We start from the raw sequence: 27,724 nt of genomic DNA on the forward strand, positions 1-27,724 counted from the left end.
TGGGTGTGGGAGGAGGCTGAGGCTTTAGGCTTTTGCCTTCACACTTCAGTGCAACTGGTGGACCTGTCTTGCCCTATAGCATCCAGCCCTCCCTGGAAACAGCATACTGGCATCTCTCCAAGGAGTGTCTTTATTCAGGGTGATCATAAACATCATAGCCTCTCCTCAGAGTAAACCTAATTCCCCAGGGCCCCAGATATACCCAATTCCTTTAGGGCTGGCAGGGAGGCAGGTTGTTTGCTGTAGTGTCTGAGAACAGAATGGCCACCTGTGCAGAAAGCTGGCCTGCCTTGGCTTTCCCACATAATTAGGCGCCCAGGGGGACTGACCTCTCTTGGTAGGGAGAGGCTACCTGCAAAGCACCACCCAGACAGGCCTGAGTGCAGACAGCAGAGTGAGTTGAGCCTTATTTCCTGCTGTCTGCAGTGGAAGTCTGCTCCGTCAGAGCTCCCCAAGCCAGACAGCCTTGCTCAGCTACTTGGCGGTGGCCACTTAGGGAAGGGGCCTGAAGAATGACGGGCCAGGTGGGCGCCCCCTGGCAGCTACAGGCGCAGCCTCTTGATGTCTTCGCTGCGGAAGTCCATGCGCAGAGCCAGCACCTGGCGTACTTCGGCAGGGGTGAGGCGCCACGTCAGTGGGCCAGAGTTGGCGCCCCAGTAATCTAGGATCTCCGTGACCTGTGGGGAAGAACATATGACAAGTCAGCAACGAGAGGCTACCCTGAGAGAAGGCCCTGTGCTCCACCAGAGGCAGAGCAGGGGTGGTGCCCAGGAAGAAGGTGCTCTGTAGGGCTGGGCTGCTGGTGGACGCTTGGTTTTGAGGGAGAGGCAGGGATCCAAATGTTTCTGCCTCTCTTCCCAGTTACCTTTCCCTCGCCAGGTCAAGGGAGCCACACATACCCGCTCCAGATTGAGGATCGTGGCCATCTGGGAGAGCCGGGCAAACTTGTCTCGGATGGTCCAGGTGGTCACTGTGGTAAGGTAGGCGATGAGTGACCTCAGCTCCTTATCAAACTGCAGACCGCCCAGCTGCAAGGGGGCACAGGCTCAGTCAGTGTTCAAGGCCTGGCCCTCATGTGGTGCCTCAGTCAGCTCCAAGGCCTCAGATGCCAGGGCAGGACTGGGGCTAGATATGCAGGGCCTGCGGGTAGCAGACGGAGGGGATGCAAGTCCTAGGATGGCAGGACTTGTCTTCCTCGGAGGAAAAACAACAGAGCTGGGGACCTGTACTCCCTGGACCTTACTTACCCGGTTAAAGGTGGATTTCAGCACCACTCTCTCCAACTCGACTGCAATAAGGCTGGTCATGAGGCCGGTCAGGCTGTCATAGATGACTGGGGACAGGCTGGCCTGCACACAGGCTAGACATTAGTTAGAGTCCTACCTAAGCCCCTCTGTCTCCAACAGGAGTCTTCGGGGGGTAGGCACAGTTACAGGAGGCTGTTGGGGGAGTATGTCTACAGGCTGGGGCCTGGAAGAGTTTTGGGGGTTCCCAATAGGGTGGGATGAGAAGCCAAAGGCTGCTGATTTGGGCAGAGGTGGGTAATTCCATAACCTGGTCTCTGAGCTCCTGCTCACCTTGAACTCCGCCATTTGTTGCTCCAGGTTAAGGATGAACTGTTGTACCCAAGGGTCATTGGCCTCATAGTCATTGAACTCTTCCTATTGTCAGGAAACAAGCTGGGTCACTGGGGGTCTCTCCAGAAAGTACCATTCACCCTACCCCACTTTCACCCCTCTAAAACAGAGGAAGAGGCCTTTCCTCTCCAGCTTCTGACTCATCCAGCTTAAAAGCAGCTTGGATGTCCAAGCTGGCGTATGCCACTGCTTTTATGTCACACTTCGATCAGGAAAGGCCCTGGGCTGCAGCAGCGGCCCCCACAATACGGTAAAGCTCCTGGCCTTTTATTTCCTTTTGCATCTCATGTTCTGCAAGAATGATATCATTAGGCTAGAAAAAAAGCTCCTAAGTCTGATAGGTGGGGCAAAAAGCCTCAACAAAAGAGGATGTGTCAGGTCATGGCAAACCCCCTACAGGTGTCTTTCAGAGCCCTTCTGTCTGCAGGAACAACTGTTTCCTGGGAAGAACCTAGTCTTCCAGGGGGAGAGGCTGAAGGTCACATCCATAGAAGTATATTATACTTCCATGGAACTTCCCTCCAGAGAAGCAGGGAAGGGCTGGTCTGTGCAGACAGCTCCACTGCCCTCCAGCCGGGGGGTTGGGAGAATGAGGAGTAATCCTGGGCCTGATGGCTGCCTATGGTCAGGCTGACCTCCTCGATGTTGTGGGAGACAGATAAGAAGGTGTTGATCCAAGGCTGCACCTGCGGCTTGATGGCTGTGCTGTTTAGCTCTGTCAGCCCTTCCTGCGGGACGAGGCAGAGACACATGAGACAAAGAAGACGCGTGTACCTTGCCCTTCCTTTCTTCTGCTCCATCCATCCCGTGACTGCCAGGGCATTCTTCCAGTTCTCAGGCTTTCCTGTGGGCCTATCCAAAGTCTACCAGAAAATGCTAATCGAAGGGGTCAGAAACAACCTGTTCCTTTCCAGATCTGTACCAATTCAGGTCCAGGCTATGGGGTTGGTTTGGCAAACTCAAAAAAAGAGATTTCTGAGTGCCCGATAGTAGGCAGCACCTTTGGCTAAGGCCAAGCAGCAGGTCCGAGTAACCATGTGGTTCCATTCCATCTGAGCACCTTTCTGGGCTCTCGGCACTGGGGGCCAAGTGGAGACTTAAGAGGACCAAAATGCTGGCTTGTCAGCATGACAACTGCTGAAAAACCTTTAATCTTTTTTTTTTTTTAAGATTTTATTTATTTATTTATTTGAGAGAGAGAGAATGAGAGACAGCACGAGAGGGAAAAGGGCAGAGGGAGAAGCAGACCCCCTGCTGAGCAGGGAGCCCGATGTGGGACTCGATCCCGGGACTCCAGGATCATGACCTGAGCCGAAGGCAGTCGCTTAACCAACTGAGCCACCCAGGCGCCCGAAAAACCTTTAATCTTAAAGGGACTCGAGTTCAGTGTCTTGCATGCTACCCCCTCATTTCTCCTTGTTTCCTTCTATACACTGATCCCGTAATAAACCAGTAACAATATTCTCAGAGCAACACACAGGCACAGAATTCAGTCAGCAACTGATTGTGGGGCTTACCTGTAAGAGGTCTCGGAATTTGCTGGACACGGCAGCCAAGTCAGAAAGGCAGCTGTCAAACTTGGCCTGGGCCTGCTCCCCTCCAATGCCCTGGCTGAACAACTTGGTGCAGTCACTCTAGGGGAGAGTACCCAGTTATCAGGCTTCCAAGCATGGCTGGGCTGTGTGGGTACAGGGAGAGTGGGGAGGATACCCACGTGCAACCAGCCATTTCTACCAACTCCAGCTTTCTCCGGGAACAGCTATAGTCCATCCTAGGCAAGAGTCCTTGATAGGTTTCAGAAAACTTGGATACTATCCCACTGGCTAGCCACTTGGCTCCCTCGTCCCCCTTTGTAAGGTGACAGTATTGGTATCAGGGGGGTGTGAATAAGAAACATAAAAACCGGAAGTTTTTTCATACCTTTAGAGTCAGACATTCCTAGCTTCAAATCCTGGCTTAGCTACATATTGGTTGAGTGACCTTGGTCAAGTGATTTAAAGTTTCTGAGCTTCAATTTCCCTGTGTATAAAACGGGCACACAAATTCCTGTCCCCACGGTGGCTGGGAGAGTCGGAGGAGATGATGCACAAAGTGCCCAGTGCACTTCCTGGCTACTAGCAGCCACTAAGGAGACACTAGCTTTTATTGTTACAGTTTCTGCTTTTTAAATAATCTGGTCCTGGGGCCCCCGGGGGGCTCAGTCAGCTGAGCGTCTGACTCTTGACACCAAGGCACCCTGATGAATAAATCTTTATTAAAAGAATAAAATAATTTGATTTGGCTGCCCAAGGGAGATCATCATGATCACAGCTAAGTTTTAAGTGCTTACTATATGTCAGCCTGTTTAAAGCATTTATTACTTACAGTACCTATCTTGGGGCGTCTGGGTGGCTCAGTCGTTAAGCGTCTGCCTTTGGCTCAGGTCATGATCCCAGGGTCCTGGGATTGAGCCCAGCATCGGGCTCCCTGCTCGGCGGGAAGCCTGCTTCTCCCTCTCTCACTCCCCCTGCTTGTGTTCCCTCTTTTGCTCTCTCTTTCTCTGTCAAATAAATAAGATCTTTAAAAAGAAATAAAATCCTGGGGTGCCTGGGTGGCTCAGTCGTTAAGCGTCTGCCTTCGGCTCAGGTCGTGATCCCAGGGTCCTGGGATCGAGCCCCGCATCGGGCTCCCTGCTCGGCAAGAAGCCTGCTTCTCCCTCTCCCATTCCCCCTGCTTGTGTTCCCTCTCTCGCTGTGTCTCTCTCTGTCAAATAAATCTTTAAAAAAAAAAAATAATAAAGTACCTATCTTATGAAGTAGGTACTGTTACTATCCCTTTGTATAGATGGGGAAACTGAGGCACAGAGGAGTTAATAATTTGCCTAGCGCCACCCAGCAGTTAAGCTGTAGAGCTGGGATTCAAGCTGGGATTCTGGCTCCAGAGTGCCTATCCCTAACCCCCACACTACAGCCTAGGTATAGAGAACATCACAAATGCAGCTGCTTGGAACTCACCATGTTTTGCTTTGCCAGGAGCTCCTTAGAAGTCTGCTGTCTTGGCTACCGCAGAAGCAGCAGTATGCAAGAGACAGGCAGAAGCCCTCAGTTCCACGGCAGCTCCAATATGCACTATCTTTACCTAGCCTTTTTTTTTTTAAATTTTTTTTTTAAAGATTTTATTTATTTATTTGAGACAGAATGAGAGAGAGAGAACACATGAGGGGGGGAGGGTCAGAGGGAGAAGCAGACTCCCCACCGAGCAGGGAGCCCGATGCGGGACTCGATCCCGGGACTCCAGGATCACGACCTGAGCCGAAGGCAGTCGCTTAACCGACTGAGCCACCCAGGCGCCCCTTTACCTAGCCTTTTAACCTCATCGCACCACCTGACCTATCTCACAGGTTTGCTGGTGGGGTTCAGAAAGAATACACGTGAAATGCAAATCTAAGGTGGGTGGGATTTATGGGAATGGTTTTTTCAGCTCTTTGCTCTCTTTTTCTTTCACTTGGCTAATTCTGCTGGCTCAGTTCTGAATTTCTAACATGTCCCAAAATACTCCTTTCAATTTGAATATTCTAATGTTAAGGACAAAGTCAGGAATACAATCTAAGGTGCCGTGACTCAACTATGATGACAGCCACCTTGTTGAACACATACAGTGTGACAGATACTATGCTTTTGGTACTTTGTAAATATCACTCTTATTTTATTCCATTTTAAGGCCTTTTTGGGATAAATTCCTAATCTGAATCTCTCATCTGGCTGCTCTCTGAGCCTCCTTCAGGAATTGCATCAGTTACAAGGACTTGGCCCCTCTGTGCTGGCTCCTGGCCCCCTCAGTCTGCCCAGCCCTAAAACCGGCACTAACCATCAGCCTGTGCGCTGAGCCCTGTGCCTCTGCAGTAACATATCCTCCTTGGAAGAAGTGTCCGCTGGGGTAGCAGGGCCCTGGCTTCCCTCCTCTCCCAGAGGCAGACTTTCGGAGTGGGGGAGAGTTGGGTCCTTCATTTTTTAATATTTAGCAAAATGACTGCTTCGTGCTGTTACGTGTAACTATTAGTACAATTATTAACTACCCCTGTTTGCCTCTCACATACCAGGTATTTTATATTATCACATTCAATTTTCATGACTGCGAGGCAGAGATCACTCTCCCTATTTATACATGAGGACACTGAGGCTCTGGGAGGTTAGAGAACTTGCTTATGCCACACAACTGGTCAGTGGTCAAGCGGAGATATGAACTCAGGGGCATCTGACTTCCAAGGCCAAGCAATTTCTACCACACTATGCAGCCTTCCTTTAAAATAATGGTAACAGCAACAGATTTGTACAGGGTTTGGTAAACCCTATTTCATCTTAATTTCCTTTTTTTTTTTTTTTTTAAGATTTTATTTACTTATTTGACAGAGACACAGTGAGAGAGGGAACACAAGCAGGGGGAGCGGGAGAGGGAGAAGCAGGCTTCCCACTGAGCAGGGAGCCCGATACGGGGCTCGATCCCAGGACCCCGGGACCATGATCTGAGCCGAAGGCAGACGCTTAATGACTAAGCCACCCAGGCGCCCCTGATCTTAATTTCCTAACATTTTTAGGGGACTTTATCATTTTTTAAAGCGCTTTCAACCCCTTTTTAATTAGGCCCCCCAATAAACCCAAATGAGGGCAGGAAGGAGATCTGTTTTATAGATGAGAGTGCTGAGGCTCAAGGAGTTAAGGGACTTGCCAGAGGTCACAGGCCAAATATGTGCTTTTTGTGCTGGAAGCACTAATTTGAATTCTCATCTTCCAACTTGTGGGTTGACCGCCAAGTGAATCCCCTCAAGTGCTCTGAAGGAAGACTAGCTCAATGCCAGGGAATGCACAGTCCCCATCAGAACCAGTGCACAGGAGTCCTCCACGGGCAGGCCCAGAAAGGCTGCAGCTGCTGAAAACTGAGAGGCAATTTTCTCCATACCTCCAGCGTCTTCTTCAGTGTGGAGATGTTCTCACTGCACACTTCCACGTTGTTCAGGGTCACCTGGGAGATGAGGACAGAAGAATGTGACTTCCTGCTCACCGGTGTCTGTATCCACTTCAGTGCAGGCTGGCTGACTGGCTGACAGCTGTACTCCTGAGGCTCAGAGCGGGGCTAAGGAACATGCACAGCAATGTCATCTAGAAGGGCTCTCAGGTCTCAGACTGGGCAGAATAGTGAACCAGACTTGCCCTTTCTCCTGTGCCTGACACTAAGGCAGCAAAGCCATCTGACCTCAGGGGTAGTGACCCAAGGTTTCAGGTCTTTTTGTTCCATGTTTAGGCACACAGGTCTGGGAGAAGTCCTGGGCTCTAAGCCCAGATCAGTGAGGCGAAGGCTGACATTTAAGAAATGCTTCCTGGGGTGCCTGGGTGGCTCAGTCATTTAAGTGTCTGCCTTTGGCTCAGGTCATGATCCCAGGGTCCTGGGATCGAGCCCCATGTCTGGCTCCTTGCTCAGTGGGGAATCTGCTTCCTCCTAAGCCCCTCCCCCTGCTCATGCTCTCTCCCTCAAATAAATAAATGCTCTCTCAAATAAATAAATAAAATCTTAAAAAAAAAATCTACCCTCTCATAGAGTTCACATTCCAGAAGGCAAGTCAGATAAGAAATACCAGGTCATGATAAACACAATGCAGAATAAAGCAGGGTGAGAGGATGGTAAGTTAGTGACAGGCCACACAGCTAGAGCCAGGAAGAGAAATCATGTCTCCCTACTCTCGTCTCAGCCATGAGCTCCTTCTTTCATAACTCTATTGCCTTAGAAGCTCGGTGCAGAAATACCAATCATAAAAAGCAGCATGTAACAAAAATGATGATTAAGGCACAAACTGCTATGGCCCTTTAGAAGAAACATTTCGGTCTAAGGCATTTAAGGAAAGCTCCATAGCAGAGGTGGTAACTGAGATGAATTTAATTCAGCTCAAAAAGGCTGGTGTAATTCTGACAGTTGAGGGTGAGTACACTGCTCTACCCGTATCAGCCTTTCTCTAGTGCACTGTCAGTCCCTTTGATATTTTCTTTTTTTTAAAGATTTTATTTATTTATTTGACAGAGACACAGCGAGAGAGGGAACACAAGCAGGGGGAGAGGGAGAGGGAGAGGGAGAAGCAGGCTTCCTGCGGAGCAGGGAGCCCGATGCAGGGCTCGATCCCAGGATCCTGGGATCATGACCTGAGCCGAAGGCAGACGCTTAACGACTGAGCCACCCAGGCGCCCCGCCCTTTGATATTTTCTTAATGGTATTTAGGATTACCCAGTATTATTTTGTTTGCTGCTTGTTTGCCTTTCCCGCTAGAATGAGAGTGCCATGAAGGCAGGGATCTATTCTGTTTTCTTTAGAGCTATATCTCTAGTAGAACACTGCCCAATAGAACTTTCTTGACGATAGAAATATTCTACATCTTGTCTAGTACAGTAGCCCTAGCTATCTGTACATGAGGCTAATGAACATTTGAAATGTGGCAAGTACAACTCAGGAACTGGATTTTTGGTTTAAATTTAAATAGCCACCTCTGCCTACTGGCTACATCGGGCAGTGCAGTTCCAGAGCCTCGAACAGTGCCTGATACATAAAAGCGTCGAGAATGAATAAGTAAATGAATGTGTTCTGCAGAAGGGATAGCATAAACAGTTGCAGAGTGGCAGGAAACCCCAAAAGGTATTTGGGGATCAGCAGAGTCAGTGCACGGATATGTGCAGGAAATGGCAAGAGGTAAAACTGCAGAGGTGAGTGAAGTCAGACTAGAACTTGGGAGCCATGCTCTCCTGTGGACAACAGGGTGGCACGGAGGATTACTACCTACCCGGTGAATGCTGCATTAGCACAGCTGTGGTTTGGGAATACTAATCTAGAGGCTGGGAGGAAGTGGAATTAGAGAGTTTGAGAGGGTCATACTGTCTCTGGACTGGTGTGCTGGTGGCATGACCATGAAGGCAGGGGTGAGGCAGGGAGGAGCCAATTTTCAAGAGAGGTGTTAGAAGCTTCAGGATTTTGGGGTAAAAGAAGAATCCTAAAACCCCAGGGATTGAGATTAGGATGACCCCCTTGTGTCCCCAAGAGTGCTTCCCTCATCACCTCATCATTGTCCTGCAGCCAAAACTGAAAGATCATGCTGCTGAGGCCACTTTCATGGGGGATGGGTAAGACTTAAAGCCTTTCGTTAGCATGCCACACACAAGGCTGCTAACATCACAAGCTTGCAGAGAAATAAGTGCACTGTCATGACAGCTCAAGGATGAAGGCCACAACTTAAATGTCTCCAAGGCATTTAAGGCCATAAGAAAAATCTATCAAAAGGGGAAAATGGATTTGAGTTCAAAAGGTATTGATTTCAAAGTTTCCTTTTACTGACAGTCCTTGTAAGCATGGATTCACTGGGCTTATCCCCGGCTCATGGTGACTGATACGTCAGCACCATTGGGGAATTCATCTTGACAGCCAAATGAATCAAGGTGACATAAGAAATAAGTGCCGTGGTGGGAGTGACAACATTTTAAGTACTTGGCGTCAGGAAAACTAGAAACTTGTCACCAAGCATTTAGCATCACCTCTCTTGTTGGCCTTATCTTCTGGACCCTCAAACAATGAAGCTGTCTGTGTGGCAGCCACTGTAATGGGGACTTGTGGGGCCAAGGGGAGGAGAATAGCACTAGAGTGGCAGGATGGTGAGACTCCGGAGGCTGTCAATAAACCACCAAGCAAAGAGGCAGAGCTTTGAGGTGGTCAGTAGCTAGGAGGTCGTTTCTGAGCAGAGAAATGAAAGAATAAAAGTAAGTGCTCTACAAAATGAAACAATAGAATGCAAACAAAATGACAAATTTAAGTCAGTTCATGATCATATGAAACTGGCTGCCAGACATTTTGGCAAAGTTCTCCAAAGGTGTTGGGTTTCAGAAGCTTCTTGGAGATGATCCTCTTTCTTGGAAACAACCAGGACGTCCCAAACTCAGGGGACCCATGCTCAGGGAAAATATTTTCAGTGACAGGAAGAGAGTGGGGCTGCCTAAAGAGCCTCCATAGTGAATCTGCCTGATAATATTTAGCAAAATATTAACTGTGGGTTAACTTGCACAGGTGGGTAGGTATTAGTATACTTATGCTTCTGTCTCTGAAAACAACAGTTCTTAACTCTTTTGGGGGTCACAGATACCTCTAAGAAGCTGATAAAAGCCAAGGACCCTGCTTCCAGAGTACAGATTTGGCATCTAACCCCAGGGTGTTCAGAGACTCTCATTTGTAGGCTACAGATGGAGAGTTCTGCTATTGGATGTTTCCTTCAGGCTCTGAACCACAGGAGCCAAGAAGACTCAGAGCCTGGCCACTGTGGGGGTGGAGCAGAATGACCTCTGACAGCACTGTTACCACTCATGCCAACACAGCACATGCCAGAAAGGGCGGATCACAGGCTTGGGACTCATCTGTATTCTTTTGGCTCATCACAAACTGGCTGTTAACCTTATATAAACCTTTTTATCCTTCCATGCTTCTTCCTTCCCACCTGTCATACAGGTAAGGCACTGCTTCATCTTGTCCGTCTTCTGGCTAAGCGCTTTAAAAAGATCATTTTTCTGAGGAAGTTGAAAGCCTAAGAAGTGTGCTAGGAAAACAGCCCCGCTAGGCCTAAATGATCGGTATCCCCCATGTTGTGGGACTGCCCTCAGAGAAGTGGTCTGGAGCCTTGCCACAGATATTACAGTCGGTTCTGTGGCAGATGCAAGCCAAGCTTGATACTCAGTGGAGCCCCCTGAACGGCTTCATAGTGCTCTTGGGAATGAGCACTTGGGAGAGTTGAGGTGCCCAGCCTTCTAGGCAGGGAACAGTGATGTCCTGGATTGGGTTGCTCAGAAATAGGTCCCTCGATAAGAAGTGGTTTCAGAACCTTCTAGAAGGAGCTTTCCTTAAAGAAGTTTTCCTTCTATAGAGACACTGGATGATAAGTCTCTAGTTGAAAGCTAATTATACTGTGGCTTAGAGGTCATAATTTAACCTCTTGAAATAAACGGACCAGCTCCCAACCTATGTGGCTACCTACCAGGAAGGACAGCTTAGCCTCGTCAGTGCTCTCAATGCCTTTTGTGTCAAATTTGCCTTGCTGGAGGCTGCTGTGCATGATGTTCACGGCACTCGTCACCCCGCGCTGGATGTCCTGTAAGGTGGTGGCCGGGAATCCCATCCGCAGCTTGTTACACAGAACATCCCTGGGAGGGGGGAGCAGAATGGTATATGGAGATTGACAGCACTCAATCTGGCTTCCAGGACAGCAGGACCAGAGGACCCACAACCCTAACAAAGCAGCATGAGCTGCTCTTTTGGGGGAATAACCAATCCTTGAGACCACTGTAGGAGAACTTGAGTATCCAGGGTATGAGAGAGACCAACACCCTTTCAAGGGCACTTGATATGACAAGAACATATAGAGGAGATTGGTCAGTTCTTTATTCCCTATGAGGATTTCAGTTATCGCCACTGAACTCCAACAAACTCAAGAGGAGGCATACAGCTTAATGAAAGGCAGTACCATGTAAGTGGTGAGAGAACAGGTTTTGGGAGTGAGTTCTGGGCTCTATTCCACATTCCACCACTTATGAGGTGTATGATCTCCCTGAGCCCTAGTTTCCTCACCTGTAAGAGAGCTAAGGGTTCCTACATCATAGGGTTGTTATCAGGACTGAATGAGAGCAGGAAATTAGTATAGTGCCTGGTCTGCAGCAATGGTAAGTATGATCGCTATATTACAACTACTGCCTTCAACTGAGCTGCCTGTTCTCTTTCGTAGGCCTGAGGGCCAGTAACCCCTCCAATCCAGTCCAGGGAGCATAAGATACCTGGCTGCTGTACAGCTGCCTGGACCCAAGGATGTTGTTCCATGGCTAGGAGCTTATATCCTATATAGCACTGAACTAGAATCATATGGAAAAAAAGGAAGCAACATGGGCCTCAGGAATCAATCACAACTAGGACCTTTTTGCTTCCTAGGAAGTAGAAAGGGAGTCAATCCTACCTGAAGTCAGACTCCAGCTCTGTGGTAGCAAGGTTGATCATGGCACAGAGACAGTCGATGCTGGAGCTAGACAGAGCCCGCCCAATGCACTTCTTAACAATGTAGAAGACATCATCCACCATGCTGGACGTCAACTGGCCTTTCTCATAGGTGTCCAGAGCCACAGCCTAACCAAAAGGCAAAGCAGCCAGTGAGGGCTCCAGTTCTGCATGCCATTGTTCTAGATGGTTCTAGAATAGGCTCTGGTTCTGCTCCCTTTTGAGCTTGTCCTTGTTTCTCCCAACACAGCTTACTCTGGTCACAGCTTGGTGTGGATCCTCCTTGCCAAAACAGCTCATTCCCCTACTGATGACTATGTTAGGACATTAAGTATTTAGGGCCTTTGCCCTGGGGTCATCTGTTATCTGTGATGTAAGACATCAGGAAAGGCCCTTCTTCCCCGAGGTTCCTCACCCACACACTTCCAGGGAGGCAGGGCACAAGTAGGTTCCCCAAGGAGCTGAGGTGTTCTTTTGTGATTTTTGGGAAAGACATCCTAGCTGGGTGTCTGAAGAGCATGACAACTCTAAAAATGTCCTCTAATCATACAAAGGGGTACTGCTCAGTTGCATGCAAGGGTATTCTCAAAGCAGGCCAAGAAATGTGACATGCCTCGGCCATTTCCTTCAGCCTGGCTTCTTGCACAGGAAGCCCCATTTCCAAGGGGTGTGTCCTCTGTCCTACCTTGTTGACAGTCTCCCTCATGAAGTACTCCTCCATGGTGATATAGAAGCCAATTAGCTCCTGCATGGTGCAGCTTAACAGGCAGTTATTGAGGAGCTTGTCCAGGCACTTCTGGTGCTCTAAGGGACAGCCAGCAAAGGGATACTCACTTTTCTTCCCCAAGGGAAAAAGTTTAACTGTTTTCATTTACGCAGGTTCCTTTCTGTACATAATTTACATGATTATAATCACAGTACAAAATTTTGTATTCTGCTTTAAAAAATTATGTCATATATGCCTTGGGGTACCTGGGTAGCTCAGTAGGTTGAACATCTGACTCTTGATTTTGGCTCAGGTCATGATCTCAGGGTCATGAGATTGAGCCCTACATAGGGCTCTGTGCTTAGCGGAGAGTCGGCTTGAGGATTCTCTCTCCCTCTCCCTCTGCCCCTCCTGCTCGTGCGCTTGCGTGCACACGCTCTCCCTCCCTCCCTCTCTCTTTAAAGCAAATAAATAAATCTTTAAAAAAAGTTTGTATCATATATGCCTGAAACTAATGTAACATTGTATGTCAACTATACTCAAATACAAAATTAAAAAACAGAAAAAGATATCATAAATATTTTCAACGTTTGTACACACAGCTTCTTTTATCTTTTTTTTAAGCTTACTTATTTTTTTATTCTTTTTTTTTTAAACATTTTATTTATTTGAGAGAGAGAGAATGAGAGAGAGAGTGAGCATGAGAGGGGGGAGGGTCAGAGGGAGAAGCAGACTCCCTGCCGAGCAGGGAGCCTGACGCGGGACTTGATCCCGGGACTCCAGGATCATGACCTGAGCCGAAGGCAGTTGCTTAAGCAACTGAGCCACCCAGGTTCCCTAAGCTTACTTATTTTTAATGGCTGTGTGATATTTTATTAGGTAGATAGTCAACATTTTTTTAAACTCTATCTTTAGACACCTGGGTTATTTCTAAATGTTTTGTCCTTATTAGAGATAACTGGAAACCACAGTATTTGGAGATTATGGTAATTTTTTTAAAAGATTTTTATCTTTAAGTAATCTATGTACTCAACATGGGGCTCGAACTCACAATCCTGAGATCAAGAGTTGCACACTCACTGACTGAGCCAGCCAGGCGCCCCATAGTAAATGTTTCTGTACAAAGAACTTTTTGCTTCTTTCCCATTAGAATTAATTAGTAAGCCTTAAAATACTTAAGTTTTCAGGGCAAAGACTGAAATATATCGGGTACACTGTATTTCATTCTCTAAACCAGTGTTGTCCAACAGAATTTTCTGTGATGATTAAAATGTTCTGTATCTTTGTTGTCTAATATGGTAGCCACTATTGAGCCCTTGAAATGTGGCTGTTAACTGAGAAACGGAATTCTTAATTTTAGTTAAATGTAAATTTAGACGGTCCCATGGGGCTGGTAGCTACTGTACTGGACACACAGCTCTGAACAGTGACAGTCATTATGAATAGTAATGCGCATCAAACTCCAAAAAAGCATACATCCTCCCTTAAGCACCAAATCAAAGCAATACCATACTAGGTCATATAAATAATTGCCTTGCCATGTATTATTGACATAAGTCACGTAGAATGCCACAGATGCTGTGTTAATTTCAAGTCTCTAGTTCAGAGAATCCTGCATATACTTAACCAGCAGGAATTAAATGGTCTTCTTAAAAAATCCAGAGAATCAATTTGTAAATGAAACTGGACTGTGGTACACATTTTTTTCCAATGTACTTATCCCTTCAAAACTTGTGACTGGGGGAATTGGGAGACTGAGGGAGGGAGTGAAAGGCTTTCTTTATACTATGTACTCTTTTCATATACTCTTTAAACTATATACTCTTTTCTCAATATTATGGCTCAATACTGTATTGAAGTGTTATTTTTTTTAAAAGATTTTATTTATTTGAGAGAGAGAACGAGAGCAAGTGTGCACAGCTTGATCCCAGGACTCTGGGATCATGACTTGAACCGAAGGCAGACGCTTAACCAACTGAGCCACCCAGGCGCCCCTTAAGTGTTATATACGATAAAATTCACACCTTGTATGTGTACATTTCAATGTTTTTTTTTTAAAGTAACTTTATAGAGTTTTGTAACAATAGCCACAATCCAGTTTTAGAAATTCCTATTACTCCCAAAAGTTCCCTTATGGAATTAAGTATATCTTTTTGCTCTATCTACCTATATATCATGTGTGCAAATCACCTATTTTATTTATTATTATTATTTTTAAAGATTTTATTTTTAAGTAATCTCTACACCCAATGTAGGGCTCAAACTCACAATCCCAACATCAAGAGTCATATGCTCCGCCGACTAAGCCAGCCAGGTGCTCTATATCACCTATTTAAATTAAATGCTAATCCCTAAATCAGAGCTGGTGAGAAAACATGGTGTGCAGAAAAGATCAGAGGAAAATAATTTAACCATTCTGGGCATTAGCTTTCCTCACTTGTAAAATGACTAAATGGCCTCAAAGACCCAGTCCAATTCTAATATTCAGTAAGTCTATCTTTCCTTTTGGGAGTCAGTTTGCCCACAGACCACTGAGGCTAAGAAGCCCTAGTTATTTCCTTGTTACGAGATCTATGGCTTAACCATTAGAAAACAGTGCCAACTCTGTCCTAGCCCTCCCAGAAAATATGGGACATGCCTTTTACCTTGCTTTACTTCTTCTGAGGCCATGGAGTCCCCCACCTCGAAATCAGAGCTGATCCTCTTCCTGAGGAAGCGTAAGTACAGCTCACTGCGGGCATTCATGAGGGTGACCTCAGTCAGGATAGGGTCCAGTTCCCTGAGATACATGGAGCAGAAGGAATAAGCAGGAGGCCACTGGATTGCCAGATATAAGAGCTACAGGGCAAATAGAGTCTCAAACTCCCTCTCCCACGGGGCCCAGAAGGGTCAGCTCTGCCAGATGGTTATCCTGGCTCTGCTGGATACTCAGAGACAGCTGTCAACCATATATTCCACTTACCTGTTTCACCTGAACCATTCACCCGCTAAAATACTGTCAGGGCTAAATAAGAGACTGGGAGTTGTATTTTTGTTAGTGGTTTGAGTAAAAATTGTCTATGCTTCACATGAAAGGAACCACACCTCTCCAACCTCTTATTTAGCTGTGGTGGGATTTTAGGATACACCATTAAACTGAGTCCCACACCCATTCATCTATCCAGATGAAGACCCAAAACAATCTTAAAAAAAATAACAAAGTTGAAGGACTCATATTTCCCAATTTGAAAACTTACTATAAGGCTACAGCAATGAAGACAGTATGGTACTGGCATGAGGACAGGCATATAGATTAGAGTCCAGAAATCTTCACATTATGGTCAACTGATCTCCAACTAGAGTGCTCAGACAATTCAATAAGAATAGTCTTTTCAACAAATTGTGCTGGGATGATGACTGATATCCACATTAAAAAGAATGAAGTTGAACCCCTCCCTCACAGTATACACACAAATTAGCTCATTTTCCACACTGAACTCCAGGAGATCTTTTCAAAACATAGATTTGGTCATACTGTAATCATACGATTTCCATAGCGCTTAGGATATAGGACCTGAGTGGCCTGACTCTAACGACCTCTCTGGATTCAACTCAGGCTCTCCCCAATTCTGTACTTCAACTACACTGCTCTTCTTTCAGTTTTTCAAATACACAGTGACTTTGCACATGTTTTCCCTGCTCCACCTGGAAAACTCTTCACCTCTTATTTCTAGTCACTCTTTTTTTTAAGATTTTATTTATGTATTTGACAGAGACACAGTGAGAGAGGGAACACAAGCAGGGGGAGTGGGAGAGGGAGAAGCAGGCCTCCCGCCGAGCAGTGAGCCCGATGCGGGGCTTGATCCTAGGACCCTGAGATCATGACCTAAGCTGAAGGCAGACGCTTAATGACTGAGCCAGCCAGGTGCCCTCTTTTTTTTTTTTTTTTTTTTTTAAGATTTTGTTAATTTATTTGACAGAGAGAGAGCGAGCAAGTGAGCACAAGCAGGGAGAGGCAGAGGCAGAGGGAGAAGCAGACTCCCCGCTGAGTGGAGAGCCTGATGTGGGGCTCGATCCCAGGACCCTGAAATCATGACCTGAGCTGAAGCCAGGTGCTTAACCGACTGAGCCACCCAGGCGCCCCATTTCTAGTTACTCTTAAGGTCTCAGATCTAAGGTCATTTCCTCAGAGATTTTTCCTTGAACTTATCAGCTTAGGTTACGTCCCTTTATTACATGCTCTCCTGCACACTATACTTAGTATATCACAATGATTCATAATATGAACTCTAGAGTCTGAATACTTGGATTCTATTCCTGGCTCTGCGATCTTCTAGCTGTACAACCTTGGGCCAGTAACTTAACCTCTTCAGGCTTCAGTCTCCTCTTCTGTAAAAAATGTTTATGGATTAAATCAGTGACCCTCAACTGAAGGTGATTTTACACCCCACCCTCCACTCCCTAGACATTTGGCAGTGTCTGGTGACAACATGCTACCAGCATCTAGTGGGTGGAGGCCAAGAATGCTACTACTAAACATCTTACAATCCACAGCACAGTCCTCCCTGACAAAGAATTATCTAGCCAAAACGACAATAGGACAGAGGATGAGAAACCCCTGAATAAATGACTGAATATTTGTTAAGTGTTTAAAACAATGTGTGCCATATAGTAAGCACTATATATTTGTCAGCTATTATTACTATCTACTTTACAGACTACAGATGCCACAAGGAAAGAATTATGTCTGGTTTGCTTACTTTGCTTGCTGCCACATCCCCAGTACCAAAGACCAGTGTTTGACCCATAATGTGTACTAAGAAAAATTTACTGATTGAATGAATACATTTTTATAATGTTTGAATTTTCTTTTAACAAGCATATTTAAAAATTTTTATTATTTATTTATTTTAAATATTTTATTTATGTATTTGACAGAGAGAGACACAGCGAGAGAGGGAACACAAGCAGGGGGAGTGGGAGAGGGAGAAGCAGGCTTCCCGCCGAGCAGGGATCCCAATGTGGGGCTCGATCCCAGGACCCTGGGATCATGACCTGAGCCGAAGGCAGACGCTTAACGACTGAGCCACCCAGGCGCCCCTATTTATTTATTTTTAAGATTTTTATTTATTTACTTGACAGAGGGAGAGAGACAGTGAGCGAGGGAATACAAGCAGGGCGAGCGGGAGAGGGAGAAGTAGGCTTCCCGCCAAGCAGGGAGCCTGATGCGGGGCTCCATCCCAGGACCCTGGGATCATGACCTGAGCCAAAGGCAGACGCTTAATGACTGAGCCACCCAGGCGCCCCTAACAAGCATATTTTTATTAGAAAAAAGTAAAAGCTTGAGTCATAGATAAAATATTTCTAAAACACAGACCACCTTATAATAGAGCAGTCTCTGAATGTTACATGATTACCAATTCAAACTCCTATGGGCTAAAGAAAACAGGATTATTACCTTGGTTCTCTTTTTTCTGTTGTAGAATTTCTCATCAAGCTGTTCTGGACATGCCGGAACTGCAATATACCAAAGAAATAAGAGATGCTCATCCCCACCCTCTTCCCCACCCTCCTTCTATCTTCCTCTTGCTGGTCCCTCCAAACTTCTGGCATAAAAGAATGTTTAAGTTTAGTTTGCTTAACAGGCAAGCCAAAAGTAGGCTATCAGGATGATGAACCAAAGATTTACTTTTGATTTAGATGCTAATGCTCTCCTTTATTATTGCACTTTAAAGTGATGTTAATGGTGTTCCAATGAACTACTATCTAGTCTCCTAGAGTTCTAGAAATAAAGTTGTATGGGCTACTCCTATTTCTAAATCATACTCTTACTTCCTCTGCTCAAAGGAAAGGAGAAATAAAGTTCACAAAAAAGCAAGTGTTACTGTGAGCACTTAAGGAACTAAGGAGAAATCAGAGACAAGAAGTAAAATTCTCCTTATATCACGAGAAGGCACTATTGCATATTCTGTGATAGAGAGGTGCTCTACTGTTTCTGTTTTGTGTTTCTTTCAGGAAGCCCTTTCTACTTCTTTCTCAATCTTGTACTATATCATCAGGACACCTCAAATCCAAAGTTAGCTGGCGACGGGCAAGATGCAGGCAGTTTGCATTTGGTATTTATTTTTCTATCTACCTCTTTTTTCATCCCTTCCCTACCCCACTCCCAATTTATTTTATTTAGTATCCCTGGCTCACACTGTTTCCAAACCCACCTGCAGCTTCTCCTACTCACCTGCTGATGGTAGTCCCTCTGCTTGATGAACTTGTCCACCACCTTCTCCACTTGTCTGTCACATTCTACCTGCAGGTATTTTATCAGGGTATAAAGTCTCCCTGGCCCATAATAGGTCTCCACTATTGGTTGGTGGGTCTCCACAATGCGGGCAATACCTAGAATGGAGAAAATGAGAGGGTTGGATTCCAAATACTCTTCTCACAAAACAAACTTTCTTCTATCCAGGACTGACCTGGGTCTAACTCAACCCTTTAAGGCTATTTCACCTCCCAAAATGAATACAAATGGTTCTTGCCAATGCTGAGAGTCGCTAAGCAAAATCTGTCTGTTTAATATGTACAGTGCTTGGTAAATCAGAAGGCATTTACTTTATGCTGATAGTTTAATAGCAGCATCTTTGGAAATCAGCATCACTCTCTTCCCAATAATTTACTTTAGGGTTAAATTTACTCTTAGCATTTGGGTCTTGAAGGCTAGGGAGGAGCAAAACACTTGAGAGACTCTAATTTTTGCTAATTAGATACTGAATTAGAAAGTTAATTCTCCAATGTATCAATCAATACACAGCAAGCTACAGGATTGAACTGAAAGCATCAGGCTAATAGGGAGAGAAGAAAAGCTAGGATATGGGTGTTAGGTAGAAATGTCTTCAGTCTCTCTGGAGTGGAAAAAGAGACTTACCTTCAAAAAGGAGAGTGAGTGTATCTGCAAAGATGACTGCTGCTCTCCGATCACTCATGTCTGTCCCCAGCACCAACAGCAGATTCTCCTCTGCTTTACTGGCCACCTGAAAAAAGCAGAAAATCCACAGCAGTTCTCAGATCAAAGGCTAGTCTCAGTTTTCCAAAAAGACCTCCCACTGACTTTCTTTTTCCCATGTTTGCTTTGATGCTTGAAAGCTTAGACAGCACAGAGGAACCTCCCTTGGGGGCTCTGAGTTGTCTGGGCCTCAGGCAAGACAAAGAACTTGAGCGTAGTGATAACTCTTCTTCAACGCAAAGACATAAATAATGCTTTCCTTTTCTTTGAAGATATGTATTGTCATTAGCCAAAGGAGAGAGTCCCCACTTCCAATAATCATCTCAAAGGATAACTCAAAGTTATCATTAATGGTGCTTCATTGGGCAGGACAAGGAATCTGGGTACTGCAGAAGGGATTTTTAAGGGATTTAAAGTAGAAGCCATTTCTAGATCCCAGGTGGCAAAGTACTGATAAAAAAAACTGCCAGCCACCCCATCTCCCCCTTTTATTTTATTTTTAATAAATTTTTTAGAGTGGTTAAGACATACACACTTAAATATTCAAAAGGAATAAAAGTGTTCAGTGAAAAGCAATTCTTCCTCTTACCTATGTCTCTCAGTCTCCTAAGTCTCTTCTCCAGAGATAACCGTTGTTAACCCTTTGAAAAATACCCTATGCTTATACAAGCATATATATATATATATATATTTTTTTTAAGATTTTATTTATTTATTTGAGATAGAGAGAGAGAGCATGAGACAGGGGAGGGTCAGAGAGAGAAGCAGACTCCCTGCCGAGCAGGGAGCCCGATGTGGGACTTGATCCTGGGACTCCAGGATCATGACCTGAGCCGAAGGCAGTCGCTTAACCAACTGAGCCACCCAGGCGCCCCACAAACATATATTTTTATTGCCACCTCTGTCATTTGAAGCAGAAATGTTGCATATAGTTGTTTAACTTAACCATACATCAGAGAGTGAAACATGTCAGCACATACGGAACTATCTCATTTTTCTTAATGCAGAACAGTGTGGTCTATTACAGAGAATTTGGAGGGGAAGTGGCACGATACACTCTGACATAGAGTTACAAACAATAACCCTCTGCATACATGCCTGCTGAGATTTGCTTCTTTCCATCTAAGGTCAAGGGGAAGGGGCTGAGACTTTAACTGAAACCTGTTTCTTTTTCAGGATTTAACCCTAAGTGATCTCACCTCCTTCATCTCAATGTGGCTTATGTTGAGACTCAAGCCTGGTTATGAAGTCTTAAAAAGAGTAACCAACAACTTTGAATGCTCTTAAAAGAAGCCAGTTCCTGGCTGACAGCTTAAAAAGGGTGATTCAACTTGTCAGAGAATTTGCATTTCATTTCATTTTATTTTTTTAAAGATTTTATTTATTTGACAGAGAGAGAGAGAGACAGTAAGAGAGGGAACACAAGCAGGGGGCATAGGAGAGGGAGAAGCAGGCCTCCTGCTGAGCAGGGAGCCCGATGCGGGCTCGATCCCAGGACCCTGAGATCATGACCCGAGCCCAAGGCTGTCACTTAACCGACTGAGCCACCCAGGCACTCCGAGAATTTGCATTTTAATTTTCCTATGTTTTCACTTGGTCTGTGATTAATGTACAGAAATTAATGTACATCAGTAGATGTCTAGACCATGCCTAGATAAGTGTTGAATGAATGTGTACATCCAGTCCTGCTAGGCTACAATGAGAGCAGGAAAGGGGAGTTAAATCCAGATGTGACAAAGTATCCACAGAAACTGGATCCATATAGTGCCCCAATCTGCAGGCAGAGAATCATACCACTATCCTACCAAGCAATCAGGGGCCATACCTGCTTGCAAAGGTATTCTGAGAACTTGCTTAATCCCTCCTCATGCAGACCCAGCAGTGGGAAGATCTTGAAGAAGCGCTCCACCTGGGGCAGATCCCCTTCCTTAGTAGCGATGGCAAACTTTTCTGTTACAATGGCTTTGAGACGCTGCTCAGCTTCCTGCAGCAATTTCAGGTTGGCATCAATCATGCTGCCTGCACATTGGGAGGAAAATGGGAATTAATGTAAAGAATGGTACTCTGTCAGGTCTATGCCACTTTGTGCACCATTATTCATTCGAAATATATACAGAAGTTATAGTCAGCAAAAGAAATAAGATCTGTGGCACAAATAACTATAACAAACTAAGTGTATGATAAGTGTAATAAGAAAAGTGTTCACAAGTCACATTTCTAGTTGAACTAATTAGAAAAGTCTTCCCAGAAATGGTATCCCATCTTTTAAAGATGGGCAGGGTTTTGATACCTGAATAGGAGGAACTTACATTCCAAGCAAAGGGAATGAAATGAGCAAAGGAACAGAAATAAAAAGATGAAAAAAAATATTTGTAGAATATTGCAAGTAATATATACTCTGGCATATAGAGGACTCTATATATGTGCACACTGAATGGATGCATGAGTGAATAGCATGAAACAAGGTGAGAAAGACAGGGTGGGTTGAAATCACAGAAGGCCTAGAAAGCCAGGTTAAGAATTTAATTTTGTAAGTAGGTGATATGGTCAAGTGAAAAGAACCCACTGGCCAGAGGACAGTAGATGTGGATTCAGTTTCCTTTTCCATAAAATGGGAATAACAACACCTGTCCTAGGGTGGCCTATGACCTATATAGGGTTGAGTACCAGACAAGGAAATTGCCTAACAGATGCCCTTTTCTTGGTTGAGTTTGCCTTGCTCGGATAACAGATGCTTGTAACTAAACCAGAAATGATAGGTACTTAAATCAGATTACAGACGCTTGTAAAAACCATAGAAATCAACAGTTTGGGATGGATGTCACCTTCTTTGCCCTGTCGACTGAGCTCAATGACTGACTTGTCCAGGCACAAGTAGCGATGAATGTGGGCCGCAGCCTGCTCATAATCTTCATTCCTCAAAGCAGTCTGAACTCCATCCATGCAGAACTTCAGGTCCAAGATATCATCAGCTCTCTGAATGGCTTGATAGAGGCGGTTCTGCAAAAAGACTTGGTGCTTAGAAACAATGTCCTATTCTTTCAGAATATCTCTTCAGAAGGTAGGGAGATTTAGCGGCAGAATCTGGTTAACCAGAGGCTCTGAACCAAAACCACTACCACTCACAAAACTGTTACTGATGATGATTAATAGCACTGACAGGTATCATACAATTTTATTTATGTGACCAGATCATTCATTTTAATGGAAGCAGGAACAAGGACAAGCCATATTTGTATTTGGCTGATGCTGTTAAATTAATAATGGAATCGGAGTGTATCTAACATTTGGAAAGAGGACATTATAAACCAAGTAATAAAATAAGTGAAACATATGGAAAATATTTTTCTTTTAGAATAAGCAAGATTTTTTTTTAAAGTTTTACTTATTTAAGTAATCTCTACATCCAACGTGGAGCTAGAACTCACAACCTTGAGATCAAGAGTCACACGCTCTTCCCACTAAGCCAGTCAGGAGGCCCTAGAATAAGCAAGAATGTTCTAAAGAAATCTTAATAATGTGACTTGGTGGCTGTATGGCCATAGTGTTTTGTGGTAAGTTATTTTTGCAGAATCTCAACAAATAGATTAGGAAGAGTTATGCTATTTCACAGGGGAAAACTGAGGCTGGGACTGACTTATTCAAGAGCCCAGATCTTGTGCTATTCACTACAGTAGTCATTAACAATCTGTGACCATTGAGCACTTGAAATGTGGCTAGTCCAAATTAAGATGTGTAAAACACACACTGGATTTCAAAGACTTAGTACAGAAATAAAGAAGGCAAAATATCTCATTAATACCATTTTAAAGTAATCACATATTTAAATGATATTTTGGATATTAAGGGTTAAATAAAACATTACTAAGATGATTTTCACCTATTTCTGTTTTACTTTTTATTTTATTTTTTAAAGATTTTATTTATTTATTTGAGAAAGAGAATGAGATAGAGAGAGAGATCATGAGGGTCAGAGGGAGAAGCAGACTCCCTGCTGAGCAGGGAGCCCGATGTGGGACTCGATCCCGGGACTCCAGGATCATGACCTGAGCTGAAGGCAGTCGCTTAACCAACTGAGCCACCCAGGCACCCCTTTTTATTTTTTAAAGATTTTGTTTATTTATTTATTTGACAGAGCAAGAGAGCACAAGCAGGGGAAGCAGCAGAGGGAGAGGGAGAAGCAGTATCCCTGCTAAGCAAGGAGCCTGATGTGGGGCTCAAGCCCAGGACCCGAGGATCATGACCTGAACCTAAGGCAGATGCCTAACCAATTGAGCTACCCAGGTGCCTCTCTGTTTTACTTTTTAAAATAATGGCTACTAGTGAGGCACGTGCTGGCTCAGTTGGTAGAGCATGCAACTCCTGATCTCAGGGTCATGAGTTCAAAACCCATGTTGGGTGCAGAGCCTACTTTAAAAAAGAAAGAGAAAGAAAGAAAGAGAAAATAAAATTGAGAAAAATGGCTACTAGAAAAATCTAAAGTTAAATGTATGGTTTATATGCTTTTTCAATTTGGATGATTTTTATTTTATTTTCTTGCCTAAATGTCTGGCTAGAAACTCCAGTACAATGTTGAAGAAAAGAAGCAAGAGCTGACATCCTTGTTTTATTCCTGATCTTAGAGGGAATGCACCCAGTCTTTTACTGGTAAGTATGAAGTTAGCTGTGGGTTTTTTGTAGATGACCTTTATCAGGTTGAGGAAGTTCCCTTTTATTACAAGTTTTTTGAGTTTATGCTTTTTCTGAGTTTATGAGATGATCATGCGGTTTTTGTCCTTTATTCTACTGATATGGTGGATATATTAATTGATTTTCAGATGTTAAAGCAACCCTGCATTCCTGGGATAAATTCCACTTGGTCATAGTATAATCCTTTTTTTAAAAAATTTTTTGACAGAAAGAGACAGTGAGAGAGGGAACAGAAGCGGGGGAGTGGGAGAAGGAGAAGCAGACTTCTTGCTGAGTAGAGAGCCCGATGCGGGGCTTGATCCCAGGACCCTGGGATCATGACCTGAGCCAAAGGCAGACGCTTAACCGACTGAGCCATCCAGGCGCCCCATAGTATAATCCTTTTTATGTGTTGCTAGATTTGGTTTGTGTGTTGTTGAGGATTTTTATGTCTTTATTCATAAGAGGTATTGGTCTGAAGTTTTCTCTTCTTCTGCCATCTCTGTCAGGTTTAATGGTGCTGCTCTAATTTCTAATGTGGTGGCTTCTCTATTGCCCTCTACTAAAACATCAGAAGTTCAATGGGATTACCTTGGCCAAGTCAAGCTGACGGACTTTGCTGGATACATTCTCAGCTAGGTTGCAGGTAAAGGTGATCATTCCAGCTAGCTGCTTTGCATCTCCTTCAATCAACTGCAGGTTGGGACTGGAGACACATGTCAGCACACACACATCCATAGGGGCAGAAGGTAGGAATATGAGATGGAAAATTTTTTTTTGTAAATGGAGACTATGTCTTCTACCGTCTTTGTACTTCCCCACAACTTTTAGCTTAGTTCACTCTACTCACAACTTTTCCTAAAGAGGATTTTACTGAAAACTGAGGTCTATACTAAATAAAAAATTACTTTTTATAACTACTATAGAGACCCCTATATAGGTACTGCTAAAGAACCAGAGAACAGATGCTCCCCACTGCTAAGTATAAAATGCACTAACCAACAATCAAAGAGGGTGACGGGCTCAAAGAGCAATTTTTATGACTAGCAAATACACAGGGTTTGTAAAAACAGTGGTCCTCAAACTTGAACCATAATCAGGATCTCTTGGTGTGTCTGTTAAAAGCTTGTCAGATTTCTGGGCTCCCCCCCCAGAATTTCTGGTTCAGTGGGTTTTGAGTGGGGCCTCATAGTTTGCATTTCCAACAAGTTTCCCAATAAGTTTGATACTTCCAAGGACACTTTGTGAACCACTTGACTATACCCTTAAGTGTTCACTTAACCTTGAAATAATCTTCCTGTACATTTCAAAGTCAAGTGGCATTTTATAACAGAAAGTTAGGAAAAACAGTAATTTATCCAGTGGTCCTTGTCGGAATTACAACAGCTCTTGCTGAGCTGGGAGACTCACCCCATTCGGTGGAGAGTGACCATTTTACTTTCAATGGTGTTTTGCTGTTCCAAAAGAGCATCCAATTCTCTCTCTACCACTTTCTGAAACACAGACAAACATTTTGTCATCAGAATGGTCAGAAGGAACCTTAAGAGTTATCTAACCCAACCACTTAGCTGAAGGGTGAATCCCATTTCAAATGTCTTTCCTTTCACTGAGCTCTCCTAGGACTTTAACCAACAATACTTTATTTTTGCATTTATCACACTGCATGATGACTGTTAGCTTCTGTGTATTTTATTCCATCTAGCAGATGAATAACACAAAGACAGAACTAAACTTTTATTCAGTATAATTAGCACAGTACCTAATGCAGGAAGGCATTTAAAATATAATGGCTAGGGCGCCTGGGTGGCTCAGATGGTTAAGCGTCTGCCTTCGGCTCAGGTCATGATTCCAGGGTCCTGGGATCGAGTCCTGCATCGGGCTCCCTGCTCCGTGGGAAGCCTGCTTCTCCCTCTGCCTCTCTCTCTCTCTCTCTCATGAATAAATAAATAAAATCTTTAAAAAATATATATAATGGCTAAACAAATGAAACTTCCAAAGTGACAGTTACAAAAAGTCTCTTCATAGTGTACAGTCAGTACCCTGAAGGGATAAATACATAATTCTCTCAGTGAAGTTATTTACGGCATTACTGCAACTGACATTAACCTTCTTAAATGCTTGAGTTTCTTCATCTGTAAAATGTAATACATATCCCATAGGACTGTTGCGAGAGCCAAACAAGGTAACAAACATAAAGTGCTTAGCATAGTATGTGAAATATTGTTCATTAATAGCCATCAATATCAACTACACATTTCTATTAAAATAGTTCAGTAGGATCCAGAGGGGAACTTCCCCTTGACAGTCATCAAATACAAATACAGAACTAATATTATTCTGTCTGTAAGATGGACTTAATTTCACCTTAAAAATTGACTGACTCAATGAATGCACGCTTAGGACTGTTAAGAGTACTAAATTTTATAAAGCACATCTTGCTGAAAAATGTTACCATAAACTGCTTGACTTGGTGCAAATTAATATTTGAAAATATTCTTAGATATCAATAATCCCCCCTCTCCTGCTGAAACTGCCTTTTGTACTCAACCTTAATTAAAAGTTTAGTTTAGGGAACAGCTACTTAACTTTTAGATCAGAGCTTGGATCTCTTTCTTCTGAGGGGCAAGGAACCCAAATGATATTTAAAAATATATTGACAGCATCAGGTTGCCACGGAAAATGAAGGAGGCTGCAAAGAATCCTCAAGAGAACAAATATAGTCCATGCCCCTATCTGACACAATGCACGGGTCCAAGAGATGAAAGTTACTAGTCCGATTAGACAGTTGTGCCTGTCTTAAAACCTCAAGCTTCTACAAAGCTGCGGACTTACCAAAACGCTAAAATTACACCCCCAAATCATCCCCCACAAAAGTATTAAAACGCTTCAAGTTTATTTGCAATGACTTCCTGCTTAAATGAGAACACGGTGAACGCGTTTCGTAATTTTTAAATTGCTAATTCAATGCTAGAGCGCCTGGCTTATTTTGATAAGCAAATAAGCAAGCTTATTTGATAAGCAAGCGAGCGCCTTGCTTATTTTGATAAGCAAGCGAGACTGACGCTGTCAGTCTACCTGCTCTAGCCAAGAAACTTAATCTCGATTAAGGGCCAGGGGAATCAAGGGGAGCGAAGCGGATCGCCGAGATAACAGGGAAAACAAGTTTAGGGACACCGGATCAAGCGAACAGAGATGTCACGTCCACCCAAATACACTCAACTACACTCCCTGAATAAGTGCTTTGTTTCCCTCGGCAGAGGCAGAGAGAGAACTTCCCACAGCCCGGAATTCCCAAGACTGACGGCTCCAAGCCCACTGCCCCTGATTCAGCCCCCTCCCACCTCCTCGCCGCACAGCCGTTCGTATACAGCCTCTAGCTCCTGCAGCTCCGTCAGAGAGCGAATGAGCTCGGTAGAGACTTCCGAGCAGCGGCCTCCTCCCATCCCCTCGGGCGGAGGAACCCCTGACAGCTTCTGAGGGGAACCGAAATCCGCCATCTTGGTCCCCATTTCGTGCTTCCGGCCCCGCGAGGCCCCGGCCTCGTTTGCGCGCCAGGTCTTTGCGACTGCCCAAGACAATGCCCGATGGATTTATGGGTAGTTTTTCTGTTGCTGTTAAGTGCCCTTTAAAAGGTCTATTTGTTTTCTGTTCTCTTGGGAAAAGTGACGGCCATAAGGTATGTTTAACTAATGTTCTGTGTGG

The 27,724-nt window shown here is 44.4% G+C and overlaps 2 protein-coding genes across 7 annotated transcripts in view; one reads left to right on the forward strand and one right to left on the reverse strand.

The window, feature by feature from the left end:
• Window positions 1-112: 112 nt before the first annotated feature.
• Window positions 113-27,590, reverse strand: COG4 (component of oligomeric golgi complex 4). 6 transcript variants are annotated; one of them, XM_045890763.2, is made up of 19 exons: window positions 27,364-27,590; window positions 25,433-25,515; window positions 24,614-24,728; window positions 22,180-22,354; window positions 21,180-21,373; window positions 19,277-19,382; window positions 18,593-18,750; window positions 17,816-17,874; window positions 15,024-15,157; window positions 12,358-12,476; window positions 11,635-11,801; window positions 10,666-10,831; window positions 6,573-6,635; window positions 3,155-3,271; window positions 2,273-2,365; window positions 1,578-1,661; window positions 1,248-1,349; window positions 900-1,028; window positions 113-677 (listed from the first exon to the last, which is right to left on the reverse strand). In XM_045890763.2, the coding sequence occupies exons 1-19, from the start codon at window positions 27,529-27,531 to the stop codon at window positions 543-545; spliced, it is 2,367 nt and encodes a 788-aa protein (XP_045746719.1). In that variant the 5' UTR covers window positions 27,532-27,590; the 3' UTR covers window positions 113-542. The 6 variants fall into 6 exon arrangements, with proteins under 6 accessions (XP_045746719.1, XP_064437339.1, XP_064437341.1 ...); XM_064581269.1 differs by having other exon boundaries at window positions 6,573-6,746; XM_064581271.1 differs by lacking the exon at window positions 6,573-6,635.
• The window catches only part of SF3B3 (splicing factor 3b subunit 3), a 43,730-nt gene continuing 43,557 nt past the window's right edge, over window positions 27,552-27,724 (forward strand). The window contains exon 1 of the mRNA XM_045890761.3: window positions 27,552-27,698. The gene's annotated coding sequence lies outside the window, so the exon portion shown is untranslated. The remainder of the gene's footprint in view (window positions 27,699-27,724) is intronic.

Source organism: Mirounga angustirostris, unplaced genomic scaffold, assembly GCF_029215605.1.
Source record: "Mirounga angustirostris isolate CCGP_5_RB_7025 unplaced genomic scaffold, mMirAng1.0.hap1 SCAF_16, whole genome shotgun sequence".
In the NCBI taxonomy this organism is placed as follows: domain Eukaryota; kingdom Metazoa; phylum Chordata; class Mammalia; order Carnivora; family Phocidae; genus Mirounga; species Mirounga angustirostris.